We start from the raw sequence: 17,830 nt of genomic DNA, 5'->3' as shown, positions 1-17,830 counted from the left end.
AACTGGACACAAGTTTAAAAAACACACAAACATGCAAGTAAACTGGAAAGGTAATATTTTGATTTTGATAGACAGTCCTTTTTGCAGAACAGATGCCAACATTTGACAGGAAAGCAGAAGCATTAGAAGATAACATAACTGACGGTTTCAAAATAATAGTGCCTCCATAAAGGGAAACAACATGGGAAACTGCAGAATGGAAACTACCAATATGACAATTAAGACCAGTAGCATTCTGGTTTTAAGCATTGAACAAGAAAACTAGTCTTGACTTTTCTGCACTTAGAATTTAAAACTCAGGAATTAAAGATTTCCTTAAATTGCTAATACATGATTTATAAAATTTACAGATGTATCTTTTGAATTAGGCGTCTTACAGAGGTAACAACCCTCTATACCCTCCAGTATTAAGAAATAGGAGAAGGTATTGGCTATATTGCTAGCTTCAACATTCCTTAATAAGACCATGCCTGATCTAACATTGGTCTCAATTTCACTTTCTTGCCTGGCATATTTCATACTTGATTGCCTAAAAGTTTTCACATTATTCAGCTTCAAAGAAATCTCTCTGTTAACCACTCTTTAAAGACGCTGGAAGATGTAGCTATTTTTGATGCAGGTCCTTTGAAGTTTCTCCAATTTATACATACAGATCACATTATTTCAAAAGAACAACTTAGAGAGGAAAGAGAAGATTAATAATTACAGTGCTGTAATATACAGCCTTACCCTCGCTCGGAGATAGCCCAAATCAGAGTTAAAGAGTGGAAATACATAGTTCTGGAGCATCAATTCCATTTGTCCCTTGTATATATTTTTCTGTTGGTTTAAGCACAAATTTAGTTTACCAGATGAGGGCAAAAAAAATTGAGATAATTGTGAGAAGAATTACAAAGACTGAAATTGGTTGACTTATATATTGACCTCACATATTTATGACCTAGGCTTAAAAATAATGTTGAACAAATGAACCATTCTCTGAAATGAGTTTAAAAATCTTAAGATGAATCTGGTGGACATATACACACACTACAAAATACATGATGAGGCTGGCTATAAGAGTAGCAATTGATTTAGTTTTTCAAAACTACAATAGATAGAGATGACAGATTTTTTTAAAATTGTGTGCAGTTTTGGTCACCTAATTACAGGAAGGATATAAGGTTGAAAGAGTGCAGAGAAAGTTTACAAGGATGATGCTGGGATTTGAGAAACTGAGTTACAGAGAAAAGTTGAATAGGTTAGGACTTTATTCCCTGGAGTGTAGAAGAAAGGGGGAGATTTGGTAGAGGTATATAAAATTACGATGGGTATAGATAGAGTGAATGCAAGCAGGCTTTTTCCACTGAGGTTAGGGGAGGAAAAAAACCAGAAGACATGGGTTAAGCATGAAAGGGGAAAAGTTTAAAGGGAACATTAGGGGGGGCTTCTTCACACAGAGAGTGGTGGGAGTGTGGAATGAGCTGCCAGATGAAGAGGTAAATATGGGCTCACTTTTAACATTTAAGAAAAACTTGGACAGGTACATGGCTGAGAAATGTATGGAGGGATATGGTCCAGGTGCAGGTCAGTGGGACTAGCAAAAAAATGGTTCGGCAGAGCCAATAAGGACCAAAAGGCCTGTTTCTGTGCTGTAGTGTTCTATGGTTGTATAGAGAATGGCTGTGCAAAATCTAGGGAGCATTACATTTTACTGAAGTGTCAGTACTGAGCAAGAAGACACAACTTTCATTGTTCAAAAAAAATACAGTTTAAAATTGGAATTTATGTGAGAAGATGCAATATGCGTTCCTAATGCTAGACAGTTATTAACAGATTATTAACAGTTCAATGGTAACATTTGGCTGCAATTAATTACTTATATATACTCATGTCCAAAACCAGGTCTAACTAAAACCAAACTGAATGCACACAATTTTTCTGTTGTGGATCAAGAGGATCTCAAAGATTAAAAAAGATCAGGCACACTCACCAAAATAAGAAAAAGTAAGGGATCACCTTGGAATTTGACACAATGCATCCAAATGTTACTTCAGGGATAATATTACCAATGCTTATGAGCAATTATTTACCTTTTTCTTGTCTAAATAATAATATCCCCACCTTGTCTAAAAATACTGAAACTACAGGGAATCTTCAGACAACATGATTCGACCAAAGCAGTGAAGGCTACAGATATTTGTTAAGGAAAATAGCTGCCAAGGTCACTTGCACCTCCCACAATATAACATGTGCATTTTGGTAAATGTCATGGAATTCACAGAAACTTGATCGCAGAAGAAGGCCATCTGCCTCAATGTATCTGCTGCAGCTCCATGAAGAACTGCCCTCAGCTCTTTTCCCTGGTATGGTACTTGTGGAGTCCAATTCTTATTCTAAAAGAAAACAGCTAACTCAGCACAGGCTGGGGCCTAAACCTCCAAACTTCTGAAAACAACAATACAGCCTTGTACTGCCTATGCCATCAAAGGAAGTTCTGTACAATGCTCTACAATTGTTCAACTTACTTTTAGCAGAATATCTGCAAGGGACCCAATTACATGTAGTGCTCCATCCTTCTTGCGAGGATCTCCACTTGGGTTTGTCAAGATCTGGTAACAAAAGCTCATCATTTTTGGCAAAACCTACAGAAATAAAACCAGTTGAATCAAATCAAAAATCAATCAAATCAGTCTCATTGTACAAATTTTTACATCAGCTGCAGGCAAATGTGAAATGTTTGTTTGACAAAGTACAATCCCACCACACCCCCAAACGCCAATCCTTTTCTTGCCCTTCATAAATTTCACTCAGCTTCTTCATTATCAGCAAATAGCAAGTTGTATATTATAATAATCCATTCAAGGTACTTGCCTTTCTATATTTGGTGATATGTTTTAAGAATTATGATTATTGCTAGAAAATATGTATTGAGCTATGAAGAACTCTGCTGCGGATCCTGAAATTGGTAGTTTCATAACACTTATGTAAAGGTCCTGATATAAACACTTGAAGTCGCTAATGTGTTGATGAATGTTGTGCAGTACCCTGCTACCAATGTAATTTATGGTACAGAAATGACAGTCAGTCTTGGCAGATGAGCAAGAAATCCAGGCTAATTATATTGTTAATTACATCAGTATGTCTAACTTTCACAATACAGGTCAAGGCATTAGAAACTGACACTATTTGTTTTGGTCAGAAATACACATAGTTACAAATTTGGTCTGAATAAGAGCACAGAGGAGGTTTTTCCTCACCTCCTTTCTCTTTTTGGCTGCAGTGTAAAGGAAATTCTGAGCTGCAGTGGTTGGAGAGACATGGTCCTCAAAGACATCTGAAAAATATTTCAATATTACCAATAAATCAACTGCTCTATTCACATATAGTAAGTAACAACTAATGGTACATGGGCCAAGTATAGCAAGAAGCTGATTTTACATGGCTACAAAATTAAATACAACTAACATAATTTTTTTTTTTCTTAGAACAATAGACAGTGATTAGAAGTCACTGAAGATAAGCAATAGGACAGTCAGTATCAGATTTTTATGTTTTGAGTTCTGATGCAAGGTTTTTTAACTTAAACTCTTGTGTTTTCGGTCTTCAGAGGTAGCCTGGCCTGCCGAGTATTTCCAGAATTTTCCATTTTTTGCTATCTGTAGGTTATTTTTCGCTTTGTATAGAAATTACTGTTAGATTAAAGTTAATAACACACAATAAAATCTATGAAACAATCAAATCCAGTGATATTTTGTGGAGCTCACCAAATTTCATCCGAATGTACTCGTATGGATCCTCCTGCCAGAGCTCCTCATCTTCATCTTTGTAACACATCAGAGGGAAGACCACTTCTTCAGAAATGCTCTGTTTTTATAGTAAGTTAGTGGAGGAGAAAGAGTGAAAGAACACAAGAGGGTCAGAGAAAAAGTAAGAATTTGGGGGGTTAAGTTTCAGGAGCATGCATACATTTAAAAGTGACTGATAGATCAAGACTTACATCCACTAATGTGCAGTCAAATGCTCAAAATTAATGAACAGGTTAAAGAAAGACAAGCCAAGAAGAATAAATACCAAGTTATATTTCTGCTTTGCATTGTAACGAATGACAATTGTCACACTGCAAAAGAAACCTTTCCATTAAGATCATGGCTCAGACTGAGTCAAGTTTTAAGTTTGTAAGGATGATTTTGGAGACAGACAGGAGAATTTGAAGTCAAGTTAGTGTTTAGGGACAGGAACTTTGGGGAGTCAAAGGTCAGGTCTCCCCTCCGGGCTGTAAGTTGAGCGATGTGGACAGGTGATGAAGGATTTCCAGAGTCCAGGCTTTCGCTCTGTACTCGAAGTCCAGCGATGAGGACGTGGGATAAAGGACATCTGGAGTTTAGGCCTCCATACGACATTCAAAGGCTAATGATGTGAACAGTGATGAAAGTAGGCAAGTTAAACTCAAAGGATGCTTACCTGAATGTGAGGCTTTATTTGTTTCCATGTGAGAGAGTGATTAACACCTTGGTTCAGATAGTTAAGGATTTGTTGCAGCACACGAGGCGCAACATATTGTTTCTGACGGTGCTGATCCACCAATTTCAGCAACACCTATGAAAACAGAATACATCTAATGTCCTGAAGACCATTAACTGGATATGGGCATGTGAAAACACAAGCATTATTTTCACCTCAATTGTTTCCAGAGTTTTAGTTTAACAAAATGTGCTGCATTGCTGAAACATTTGAAAATTGCTAAGCTTTTTTGAAGTCTCAATAGTTGTCCATTAAGTTGTCCATTCTGCAGTCATGGTCTGAATTTTATTCTCAGCAGAAAGTGTCACTATCAAATTTCATGGTCCAATGAATAAATCTTTCATACAAAATCATATGGACCAGAATTTTGCAGAAGAGTAAATGACCACAGAACTCTGGGATTAGGATGAACAAGAAATTGTTCTAAAAGCTATTCAGGGAGCTTCATTTGGACAACATCCAAGAACAGATTAGGGCTTGATTACCATTACTCATATAGTTGAATAGTTTCAAATACTTAGGCTTTGATTTTAAATTTATGTCAGCAATCATAAAGCATATATTTTTTAATGGGAATTTCTGACCAATTCGGAATATCGTTACGTAAAGTGTGCCTGGTCATTTTACACTGTGCTGCAGGGTCAAAAAACAGTTGAAACAACAGAATTTAAGTAATTGTACTGTGCCACTAAACAGGCAGAGACATTGAACTAACTGGTAGATTTCTGCAGATAAATCCAATTCTTTGATGTTATCATTGGGTATTGTTTTGTCTGACTTACAACAACGGAGGATGGAAAGCAAGGTGGGGAGGTGCATGCTGAGAAACAATTAACTGAATATTGCTACAGGACATAAACTGCTAAGCATTTCACAATAAATCAGCTAAACCCCACTGAGGTAAGATGTTGCCCAAGCGAAAGTTCAAGTTATTGTACATAGAAGATATACTGGATAGCCAATACCTTGTGCCAATATTTATATTATGGTCTGGCTACATTGCCCATCTTTACTGAATAGCAAGGTCCTACATCAACTCTGCTTGCCATAAAAGACAGGATTTGCATGTGGCCACTAAGCCACTAATTTCAACTTGACTTCCCATTCCAACATGTTGACCAATGGTGTTCCCTACTACCATGATGAGGCCACACTCAGGCTGGATAAGCAACACTTCATATTCAGTGGGGGTAGGCTCCAACTTGATGGCTTGAGCATCAATTTCTCAAACCTGGTTATTTTTCCCCACAACCTATTTCTCTCTTTTTCCATTCTGGTTCCCTTCTCACTACTTCTCTTCTCCTTACGTGCCCATCACCTCCCTCTAATACCTCTTCTCCCTCCTTTTCTCCCATGGTCCACTCTTCTCTCCTAACAGATTCCTTCTTCTTTAGCTCTTCACGTTTTCCACATATCACCTCCCAGCTTTATCCCACCCCCTCCTCCACCCCCCCCCCCCCACCCCTTCACTTGGTCTCACCTATCACCTGTTAGCTTGTACTTCTTCCCTTCCCCACACCACTTTGTTCTGGCTTCTTCCCTCTTCCTGACAAAGGGGTCTTGAACCAAAGTGTCAACTGTTCATTTCCCTCCACAGATGCTGCCTGACCTACTGAGTTTTCCAGCACTTTGTGTGCACCGCTCAATATTTACAGCATCTGCAGAATCTCTTGTGATGAGAAAAGATTCTCTGAAATGGAATTACTTGAAAAATGTTGAACCTATAACCTGCTGAATAGATGAAGGATTGTGAAAACTGTCAATTCTACTCAAAATAAATAGTGAGCAGCTGTTAATGCTATTATGTTAAATTTACACCACAGTAAAAGACCATTTGGCCGAGTCATACATTCCATTTCACACTCCTTCATTCTCTCCCCATCAGCCAAATCCATGATCTTACTATATTCCTTGTATTCTGTACTATATTCAGATGTATTTTAACATAACTATGTTTTCAGTGTTACTACTCAATTTTGCAATTCTATAACAGATTCATTAATGACGATTTTATCTTATGATAAAAAAAATTATTTTGGTCACCACCAAGAAAAGGAAACATTTTCACTGCATTTATCCTAACAAGTAACCTGCCAGCTTTCTCTTTTCAAGAAAATTTTGTTCATGGATTTACCCTCTTAGTTTATGGCAAGTTTAAGTCTTTCTTTCAATTTAATTTTTTATATTCTGTACATGAATAGAGCTTCACAAACTTGAACAAAGTCGGGGCCAAGCTGTTCCAAGACATTCATTATATTCAAGCCAAACACAATAGATCTATAGAGAGCGGCAGGGATATCACCCACAGAATATCATCCAGTGCACGTCTGTCCAACTGTTGTTCAGTATAAAGCAATATGTAAAAAAGTTGAACAACAGAGCTTTACTACACAGACCCTGTAACTGAGAGATCACAAGGTCAGTTTATCCCAAAAGCAAATGATCTGTTCATTCAGGATACCTGATGCACCATAAGGATGCTCCAATGCCACAACTCATTTGCAATAGAATAGCTTCATGCCCTGCAACCACTCGGGCATGAAACTGTGTAACCTGTGCACTGGTTGGAGTCTCTATGCATAAACAAAGCATATTACCATGAATGTCAATCATGTCAGCTATTGTTGCAAAACAGAGCAGAACAACAGGGTGCTAAACCTGGAGAACTTCTTCTGGGTGCTTGATTTCGCAATCAACTCAGAGCAATGTAAATCAAAAATATAAAACGGGCTTATGTATATTACTTATCACTGCGCTTTTGATTCAATTCCATTTTCAATTATTTATCTATGACAACAGTGTGTCAATTTATATAATGTTTTAGTATTACAAGACAAACCAAAATGATTGACAAGAATGTTATCAAACTAAGGTACAGATGCCCAGAAAGTTGTTTAGAATGGTAGATTGAAAGGAGTGTCTAAGACAAAGAGAGGATCCGAGAACTCCAAGGGTACTCCAGAGAACATGCAAGTAGTAATGCAAAATGTGATCATATATACAGAGTTCTGACGATGAGGCAGTGTGGTCATATGAAAAAGCATCACTACCTTATGTATCTTCCTTCCTAGCACCAACTCCTCCCCTTCTGACTCTGCCGAATAACTTTTTTTACCCAACTGTAAGTGTTTGACCACCTGTAATACTTTAACCCTTGGAGATTTCTCCTCTGTCTTTGGCCTGCTGATAACTTGTGAATTGCAATGCTCCACTAGCAGACATAGCATGTATAGTCAAGGCTATACACTCTAGAATGTCCTTGGAGCTCTCTGCTCCCCTTTTGTCTTAAGATGTCCCTTTAAACCTACCACTGTCAACAAGTTTTTGGTCATCTGTACTTGTATTCTTCTATGCCTTGGTTTAATAACACACTTATGTATCATTTTAGCCTGTCTTGCAAGCTCAAGTGCCACCAGAATGAGCTTTACTATTTCCTCACAAGGAGATCAAGTGATAAATTGAATCTTAAAATGTATTAATTCAGTGTTGCATACCAGACTAATAAATGTTTTATTTGAAGGCATATTTAAACAAATTGCAGTTGACAAGAAAAAAAATGTTGTGCACCAGAGAAGGCATTTTGCTCACGACCTTTTCTTAATATGCTACTCAACCTGCAGCTTCCAGTGAGCTGCAGAGCCAGGGTATGGAAGAAGGCAGACATTATGGCTGGTTGGGGTGGAGGGGAGTGTGAAGGAAACATCCACAATCCTTTGGATACAGAATTCTGAAGATTCACAATTCTGAGGTCATCACCCCCAAGATCTAAATATTTCAAATAAAGGAAACAACTGCTCAGACCTGCCCTGTTAAGCCCACTAAGAGATCCAGGCCCAGTGAATAGAAGAGGCATTTATTACTCACATGTATTTATTTTCCCTTTGCAAAACAGACTAACATACCAATTACTTGCCAATCAGGTAATGGCAAACAACATACTTGAACACAATTAAACAACATTTATACACTTAATGAAGGTTCCATTTTTAACCAGCTTCCTAATAGACATATGGATAAAGGTATAAAACAGTGTGACATTTGCTCAATTGACAGCTTGCAAGTTTAGGTGAGAAGATTATGATGTTAAACTATAAAGAGGCTAAGTGCAATGTATAGTACCACTCAAATATAGTACTGTGGGAATGCTGCATTGCGAACAAGCGTGCACCTTCAGATAAACATAAAAATTAGTTCCACTCGAAGTGAAACATAGTGTTTCCTATTAACTGAAGAACAAGTGAGTTCTCTCTATGACCTGGTCAACAATTCCTGTCACAATTAATGGCACTAATACAGGTTACTAGATCATTTATTACATAACTGTTTATTTCAGGATGCTAATGTAGAATTGCTACTGTGCTTTCCTACATAACAGCCACTGCAATCCAGAAATTATTTGAGGCTCAAGTACTTCGGGGCACAACAAGTGCTCATGGAGAACACAACCATTATTTTCCTGTTTAATGCAGGGGGTGGCTCAATGATGCAAAGGTGGTGGCAATGCACCAATTCTGCAAAGCTTATAATGAACTTTAAAATCAACTTCAAAGCACTCATTGTGTTCTTACCTGCTGAATGCCTACAGCATATGTTGTAAAGAAGAATTCTGAAAACTCAGTGTACTCTTTTGTTACATTTCCAGGACTTCCATACCTGCAGAGAAAGCAGTATTAAAAAATAATGGTCAAATTACACAAAAAAATGAATAAGCAAAGATTCTGTTGGTTGCATTTATCTCTTATGTGAACATCAATCAGTGTTTTAGAGGTCAATGCAATTTTGGAATTATTTCTGAGGTATTACAGTACAATCATTCAGCAGAACTTACAACTTTTATACAAAGATGGTCAGAACAAGCAGAAGCCCTGCGGCAGTCATTTTATCATTTTGACATAATCTATTGGTCAAAAAGTGTAATTTATCGCTTCCCATTTACTCAGGGGAATTTATTTGGGGAAAGGCCCATAAATGTCATCAGATAATGAATTGGAAAGTATTTACTCCACTTGTGAAAAATCTTATTAAGGCCTTTACACATGTTGCTTTATATTGGAGGATATTAAAAGGGAACCTATGGCTATCTAACCCTCAGTACAGCCAATGGAAGTCACTGGCCTTCACTCAGGATCTTCCTCACATCAACAATTTTGAACTGAGAGCTTACCACGCATGGAATCACTTCTATTATTTACCATCCTTTGGCAAAGTTGGCTGTCCCACAAATATTAGATATTAAAACAGTTAGTTTCAATGCTAGTACAATTAAATAAAAACAAACAACTAAAGTACATGTGCACAATGTTCTTTAGGCACTTTGCCTTTTTTTGCCCATTGGTTGTTCTTCTGTCTTTGTGTGTACCGTAGATTCCGGATTTTAAGCCGCTACTTTTTTCCCACATTTTGAACAGCTTTGAACTTTGCGGCCAATAATCCGAAGCGGCTAATGCATGATTTTTTTCATGCCGCCTCGTAAACATTTTGCCTCATAACAGTAGACCAATAAAATTGATGAGTAGTTCACAGAGGTCCAATGAAATTGTACGATAAATCAAGCGCACTTTCACAATTAAATTATTGTAAATCAGTCATTTGTACTCACCCTCATCAACATGGAAAACACTCGAAGCATTGTGCTGCCTACTTAGTTTAAACGATATTTGTTTTCTGTACTACATCGCGGGATGCTATGACGTCACACCCGGTTTCGCGGTGTCTTGTGGGAAAATGCCGGTTTGCGATAAACGGAAAGGAGGGGGGGAGCGCATTACGCGAGCGGCTTTGGATCTGAGCGAACTCTGCTTTTAAGTTAAAGGTATCAATAACTTTTCCTGGTAGGCTGCAATATATATATTTTTTTACCAGTCGTTAGGAGATATTGGAATGTTGTTCAGTAAAGAAGTATACGCAACGTATATTTAAAAGTAGCCGCGTACGGGCACGGTTCGAAAAAAAGCATTTGCAATATGTATTTGTTTTTGTTACCATATGGATTTAATTAAAAGTTAAAAAAATCCTCACGTGTAATATCTTTCTGTGTAAATATCTCATATTACAACGTGGGACACCTGCGGCCGAAAATCCGGTGCGGCCTAAAATCCGGTGCAGCCTAAAATCCGATGCGGCCTTTACAATTAAAAAATTGATTTTATTTCTAAAATTAGAGCCAGCGGCTTTTAATCAGGTGCGCTCTGTAGTCCGGAATCTACGGTACTTTTTCATTGGTTTTATTGTATTTCCCAGTTCTACTTTGAATGTGTGGAAGAAAATGAATCTCAAGGTAATATATGGTGACATATACATACTTTGACAAACTCTGAAACCATCAGTCATAAATGTGTCTTAATCTTTAAAGTACATGTTCATCAGGCGTTAACAATATTTCGTCAAATTCCTTCCTCTACTTAAATGTAATCTACATCTTTCTTTACGAGTGTGGTTCCCAATTCTCTGCAGATTAGGAAAAATCAAAGGCATTGCAGAAATGAGGGGGTTTTTTTTGTATGCCTAACAACCACTCCCATTTCAACAATTCATCATCATATTATTAATTTTTTATTAATGAAATAGTTGATGGGTATAATTAACTGTGAAGATAATTCCATGTCTATGAAGTTGATGAGACAAGCAACTTCAAAAGCAGTAGGATCACACAATACAGTATACAGCTGAGGCCTGCATACCAGACAAATCCCAGGTCAAGTTACATCTTGTGAGCAGTCAACTGATCTCAGTCGGAGTGAAAGCAAATACGCTCTAAATCATTCAGATTTAAATTGGCAATTCCTACTACAGATCACTCTTTGATGGCCATCACATATATACAATTTGGAAGAGGAATGCTTCAGCTATAACTCATTCTGTGCTCATGAAGGTAAATGGCAACCCGCCCTTATTTACAAAAGACAGGATTAAATATATAGGTGCTCCGAAGATGAAATAATTGGTTACTTGGGGAAAGAAATAAATATATATACTAAAGTTATTACGAACTCCATGGAGCATGTGGGGATCTTCCAATATCCAGGCATTCCTTTTTTTTTCTTTCTTTTTTTTTAATAGGGATGTTAGGGGGAGGGGTTAAGGGGAGGGGGGCTGGGTAACATTTTTTTTTCATACACATTTATTCTGTAACTATTTGAAAACAATAAAAAAGTTTTTAAAAAAACAATCATACTAAAACTGTTATTTGGGTAAAGTGCCTTAGAATGTATCGGTCCACAAGGTGGCGTGCTCTAACAAAAAATCAATATCATCAGAAGGTCAAGGAAAAGTCTAGAGGAGACTTGTTTTTTATAAAAACATAAGCTTCTTCAAACATGCTTCACCAATTAGCAAGATTATGGTCGATTTTCAGCCTCCTCCACTTCCCTTCTTGTTTATAATACCTTTGGATCTTCTCTATATTCCAAAGTATATCCACAATCTTCTAAGGTAGAGAATCTTAAAGATCTGCAATACTCTGGGCAATCAAATTTTTCCTCACTGTAGTTCTATAATCTATCTGGTCTGAAAAGAATTGCTTGTCTCTCAGAACATTGAATAAAATTGGATGTAACTGAAAACTTGAAGATTGAGAATTATCACTGAAGTATTCAACTTCTTAATCACAGGACCATCCTCCATCCCAGTTATCAACGTACAGTGCATTCATTCAAAGGCAAGTATATCCTGCCTTATTTACAGAGAGGAAAAATGCACACAATACTCAAAGAGGGATCCCACCAAAGTTCTGTAAATCTCAGCAAAATTTCCTTTTGTACTCTGACCCCTTTGCAATCGGTGCTAACATGTCATACACCTGACGAAGGGTCTCGGCCCAAAACGTCGACAGTGCTTTTTCCTATAGATGCTGCCTGGCCTGCTGCGTTCTACCAGCATTTTGTGTGTGTTGCATGTCATACACCTTCCTAGTTGTTTCCTGTTAATGTGTTTCTTTCTGCATCTTACAGACTAGCTCACTTAACTTTTTTTTTTAACCAATACTCTGTCCCCGTTAATATGTTTTTCCCAACTCCACGAGCCTTCATTTGATGCAATGACCTTTTACAGCATTCACAGGTTCTTACTTTATTTTCACCATCCCCACTACTCTGTCAGCAGAGGCTGATAAAAATGTAAACTATTTCAAAAACAGTTTGTCTTTTAAAAATGTCCTGATTCAGCATAATTACTAGATCCCCAATTTCTACTTCCTCAATGATTGTTTTCAATGCTTTGCCAATAGATATAAGCCCAACTGGACTACATTACTGTGCAAAAGTCTCAAGCGCCCTAGCTATATCTACATATTTTATATATGCCTATCTATCTATACATCTAACACCTATGCACAGTACTGTTACAGTTTCTCTCTTAAAACATTCTGTTCTCTTCCACTTTGGCCGAATTTATTGTGCCTTCTTCACTGACGATAGATACAAGATATTTGTTCAATGCCTTAGGCATTTGTTTGTTCATGGTGTTTTGATTCACAATGGATTTTGTATCTGTTAGGAACTTCGAAGTATTTCATTAAAACTTTGACATTATTTTCGTACTGGTAACCTCAATCTACAAAGTAATTTATTAATCTAATGCCTTTCTCTGTCTCTTTAGAACTGGATACAGAATCCCATTACAATGAGTTTACTAATTTGATTTGCCTGAAATCTAAGAATGTTAAGATCATCAATAATTTTGTAGCCATGGACGTCAGTTTTGATCAAATTCTTACTAAAACCAAGAAGGAAGTAACTATTAAGGTTTAAAAAGGTAACAGATACAAATCAAAATCCTGGAGAGAAATGCCATGGATTCCATGCCTACACCCCTTATACTTGGCCTCTCTTGGACTCCACATACACTACACTGCAGACATCTCATCAGCATTCTCCTCTCCTATCACAGACATTCCTTTTGTTCTCACCACTCTTCACTTCAAAGCATCTCTGCTTCCTAATTTGAGTTAGCTATGATAATAGATCCTCAATTTGAAACATTAACTTTTTTTTGTCTCTTAACAGACTTTGCTTGATCTGCTGAGTATTTCCATTATTTTCTTTTTTTTTAATTCAGATACTCAGCAGCAGCAGTTTTTCTGCTTTTTGGTTACAGGCACTGGTTTTATTTCAACGCAAACACGAGGAAATGTGCAGATGCTGGAAATTCAAGCAACACACACAAAATGCTGATGGAACGCAGCAGGCCAGGCAGCATCTCTAGGAAGAAGTACAGTCGATGTTTAGGGCCGAGACCCTTCGTCAGGACTAACTGAAAGAAAAGGTAGTGAAATCTCTATCTTTGTTGCTTTTACTTCAGCAATGGGTTGGTTCATCATTTGCAACGCACTTAATTTACACATTGAGATGATAACATGGGACTTCAATATGGTTTTGAAACAGAGGTCCCATCTCATTAACTTGATCGAATCCTTTAATGAAATTAGAACACCGGTGAATACTGAATACCTAGTCAAAGATGTGTACCTGGAAATTCAAGAAGTCTTTAACAAATTACTACTTAAAAAATGATTGGGCAAGTTGCCATGGCAATAACGTGAAATTGAGCAATGAAAACTGACATGAGGTTAAGCTTGAATCCTATTAAAATAGTATAAGGTTTATATTTATAAAGGTTATCCTATGATACCATATCTCCTTTGATTCACAACTGCTACAAAGAAGAAATTTTTTAACAAAGGTTTCAGTTGCCACTTGGAGATCTCTGTATCACCTTCATGGGAAGGAATTTTTTGAGAGTTAATTCCTTAACGTAATTAAAGTGTTTTGCTCTTCTAATATCAAGATCAGTATGAATGCAGGGATGGGGAATGATGGCAATGGTGTGTTGGTTATTACTGCTAGACTGGTGAAATGCTGCAGGGGAAATCAATAAAAACTTTCCTTTGTCATTGGTTTGGCTGAAACAAAGTTATTGATGTTTTAACAGGGGCAACATCAACACAGGTTCAAAAGTGAATACTTGGCTGGCAAATCTCTCCTGGAGCAGCCTATTATGTCAGAACACAGAGTCAAAAACATTATGACCTCCTGTTATTGATGGTCTGACAACTTGACACTTAATTCTCTTGCGACCTACACAATACCTTTCAAAAAGTCTTGTAACCAAGTGCAAAGCCCACTTCTTACACTTCCACCATACCAGTTCAGGCCGGTCATCTTCATCCACTTGCAAGGTTTCCTGCAAATTTGAAGAATCAGTTAAAATGTTATTGAATTCATCCTATCTACTCTACTGCACATAGCATATTGCACTTTTCTCTGCTCTGGTTCGCAGATCAGCCAGACTGGGCTAGGATGGTGGATTCCCTGAAGGGCATTAACAAGCCTGATGGATTTATTTTACTATCTTTTTTTTTTATTTACTTAAAAAAAAGCTTTTTTTAAAATAAAATTTCAGATTTATTTATTGATCAATTTAAAGACCTCAGATCTCATTCCAGGTTTTCAACTCTTCATAGTCAAGGGTACTATTTTTGTAACTAATCTTGAAGAGACAATGGTACTTTTGGGTGTTATATAAAGTAATGTATTTTGTAAGTGGTTAACCAAATTCAGTGAAAAGGCAGTCATGATTTAGTACCTACAATTTGTAACCACAGTGATATCTTATATTTGCATGGAAATCACCTAGACCAAAAAGAAGTCTGTTAATCGTCTTTGTATCAGGATTATGCCAAGAGACAAAAAGATGGATAGGTCAAATGAAAGTTGGATAAAGACACACACAACATTAAGAGAACAGATAATTAAAGGCAACTGCAAATAAGGAAGGCATCGTAGCATAGTGGTTAGCGTAACACCAGCAACAAGATTCAATTCTGCTGGAGTCTGTACAAAGTTTGTACGTTTTCCCCACAACCGCATGGATTTCCTCTGGGAGGTCCGACTTCCTCCCACATTCCAAAGACATACAGGTTAGTCGGTTAGTTGGTCACATTGGTGCAATAGGACAATGTGGGCTCATTGAGCCAGAAAGGCCTGCTATCGTTCTGTATTTCTCAATAAATAAATAAGGAAGGCTTAAAGAGTAAGGTTTTCTCCCCACAACCTTTCCAATGAAACACAAACACATTCAATGCAACAAAATAAACTTGTTAAAAGTACACTTACAGGAGGTACATCACGGTCAATAATTGTCCTAAATATTTCCATCCATTGAGTCATGGTTTGTTTATTTACCAGTTGCAGTGGTAGTGCATACTAGAAAGGAGAAGCAAGAAAAATAACCTAAGAGAAAATGATCTCCAAAAAGAGAAAAGCCAAGAAATTGTCAATTAAAAACATAGTCTATTCCCTTAATGTAGTTCACAGTTATTAAGTGCAGCACAGTAGCATAGTGGTTAGCACGACTCTTTATAGCACCAGCAATTCCTGTCTGCAGCCTATAAGGAGTGTGTATGTTCTCCCTGTGACATGGGTTTCCTCTGGGTGCTCAGGTTCCTCCCACAGTCCAAAGATACACCAGTTGGTAGGTTAATTATTCACTGTAAATCGCCCCATCATTAGACTAAGGTTAAATTGAGGGTTGTTGGGCCACGTGGCTCTAAGGTCTGAAAGGGCCTATTCCATGCTGTATCACAATAAATAAATAAAATAATAAAGTGGTTTAGGAGGCTCACTCAAAATGCTAAAGATTCAAATGACTTGAAGTAAATGAATTGATCTGAAGGATGATACATCTTAACAATGGGAATGGAAAACATCCTTAGAAAATCTGTTTGTCTATTCCTACCCAAAGATAAACTTGTCCTGCCACTCAGCTAGGGGTAATTTCCAGTGGTCAATTAAGCTAGAAGCATATCTCTAAGGTATTAGGGAAACTGGAGCACCAGTCATCAAAGCAAACATGCAAACTCCATGCATGCAGCTGCTGATATCAGAATGAAAGCCGGACTGCTGGAGTTTGTGCCAGCAGTACTAGTGAAAGTAGTAATGTTGCTAAATCATAACACGCTAAAAATGTCGTACTCTACCTTACCTCGAAAAGATAAAGTTGAATTCTGCTAAGCTTCATGAAATTGAATAGGTGCAAAGATAAATCAAAAGAGGCATAAACACTGCATTAGCATTCCAGTGGACAAGGGTTTAAATCAGCTATCAGCCTACAATGTTCAGGGAATGCAAGATGACAAACTTGGGCAATTACCTATGCATTAGCAAAGGTCAAAGCCTTTCAAGGGAAAGAAGCACTTGCAACTCAGTTGTCCTTCATAATGTCAAGATGTCAAAAAGTGTTTCTCAGGCAGGTACTTTTGAAATAGGTCTGGATTATCTGACTTCCCAAAAGATCATTTGGGTTTGAGACAAACTGATACCATGGTTACTGCTATTCATGTCAATATTTTACTTCCAGATACTGTATAATCAACTTAAAATTGCAAACTGCCATGACGGGATTTGTTCCTTGACTTATTAAGCTCTTTTGTACTTCTCGCACAGTAACAAAGCCACAATGCCACTGAAACTCACTGGATCTGATTAACTCAGCAATTCATTTCCTAACCCTTAAATTAGTTCTGCTTGCATAAACTAACCTATTAAATGAAGACAGAGAAGGTTCCTTAGAGATTTAGACATACAACTTGATTGTCTTAGATGGCGTTCATACCTGAACAAGGGCATAGAAGATTTTAAGGATCTGTTTCTGGATCAACACTGAAAATTGGGTTGAGTCAGGCAAAAGTTGAATAATTTTCTGCTGAATCCGTGGTAAAAATATTTGCATCGCTGCTATCAGAGGATCTCGCTCCTCTGCCTTCTTGAACCTGAAATAATATATCAGCATTCTCAATCATTTGAGCCTATTCTCAATAAATGCAAGCTGCAGAGAGAAAAAAAGTTCATTTGATGGAGTTGACTACAGGCTTGGATAAGGTTTCAGGATATGCAAGCAGCTGGAGGAGGTGGTAGAAACAGATAAAATTACAATGCTAAGAAGGCTTTTAGACAGGTATTTGGCTAGTTAAGGAATAGAAGTATATGGGTCTAATGCAGGCAAATGTGATTAAAGTAGGCAGCAGGGTCAGCACAGTCAAAACAGGAGCCATTTCTGTGCTGCACAACTGTATCATTCTTTGAAGCTTATGGGGCAACAAAACAATCTATTCAATTACCTTTTAGAATGACTTGTAAAACAGAAAAAACAAAATAATTTTGAGCCCTACAATCAATAACACTATACACATCACACATCAAAGCATCAAGAATTAGAAAAAATTATAAAGTGACATATTATAGCATTTGAAAACTGACTGGAGGTTAGAAGGGGAAAATAAGGCTCGCTGGCTTAAATATTTGCAGTACATCAATAGACAAACATCTGAGCA

The 17,830-nt window shown here is 37.4% G+C and overlaps 1 protein-coding gene across 3 annotated transcripts in view; it reads right to left on the bottom strand.

Moving 5' to 3' along the window:
• Nucleotides 1-17,830, bottom strand: part of ipo8 (importin 8) — a 109,516-nt gene that overhangs the window by 43,725 nt on the left and 47,961 nt on the right. For all 3 annotated transcript variants that reach the window (XM_073059000.1, XM_073059001.1, XM_073059002.1), the window contains 9 exons: nucleotides 17,113-17,269; nucleotides 15,615-15,704; nucleotides 14,588-14,682; nucleotides 9,072-9,156; nucleotides 4,444-4,578; nucleotides 3,747-3,846; nucleotides 3,240-3,316; nucleotides 2,508-2,624; nucleotides 730-819 (listed from right to left, as the gene is read on the bottom strand). In XM_073059000.1, coding sequence (XP_072915101.1) covers nucleotides 730-819; nucleotides 2,508-2,624; nucleotides 3,240-3,316; nucleotides 3,747-3,846; nucleotides 4,444-4,578; nucleotides 9,072-9,156; nucleotides 14,588-14,682; nucleotides 15,615-15,704; nucleotides 17,113-17,269 — 946 coding nt within the window. The remainder of the gene's footprint in view (nucleotides 1-729; nucleotides 820-2,507; nucleotides 2,625-3,239; nucleotides 3,317-3,746; nucleotides 3,847-4,443; nucleotides 4,579-9,071; nucleotides 9,157-14,587; nucleotides 14,683-15,614; nucleotides 15,705-17,112; nucleotides 17,270-17,830) is intronic.

The sequence above is a fragment of the Hemitrygon akajei genome, chromosome 10 (assembly GCF_048418815.1).
Source record: "Hemitrygon akajei chromosome 10, sHemAka1.3, whole genome shotgun sequence".
Classification (NCBI taxonomy): Eukaryota; Metazoa; Chordata; class Chondrichthyes; order Myliobatiformes; family Dasyatidae; genus Hemitrygon; species Hemitrygon akajei.
Note: the sequence above shows the minus strand (reverse complement) of the source record. Positions and strands in the feature narration are given on the sequence as shown.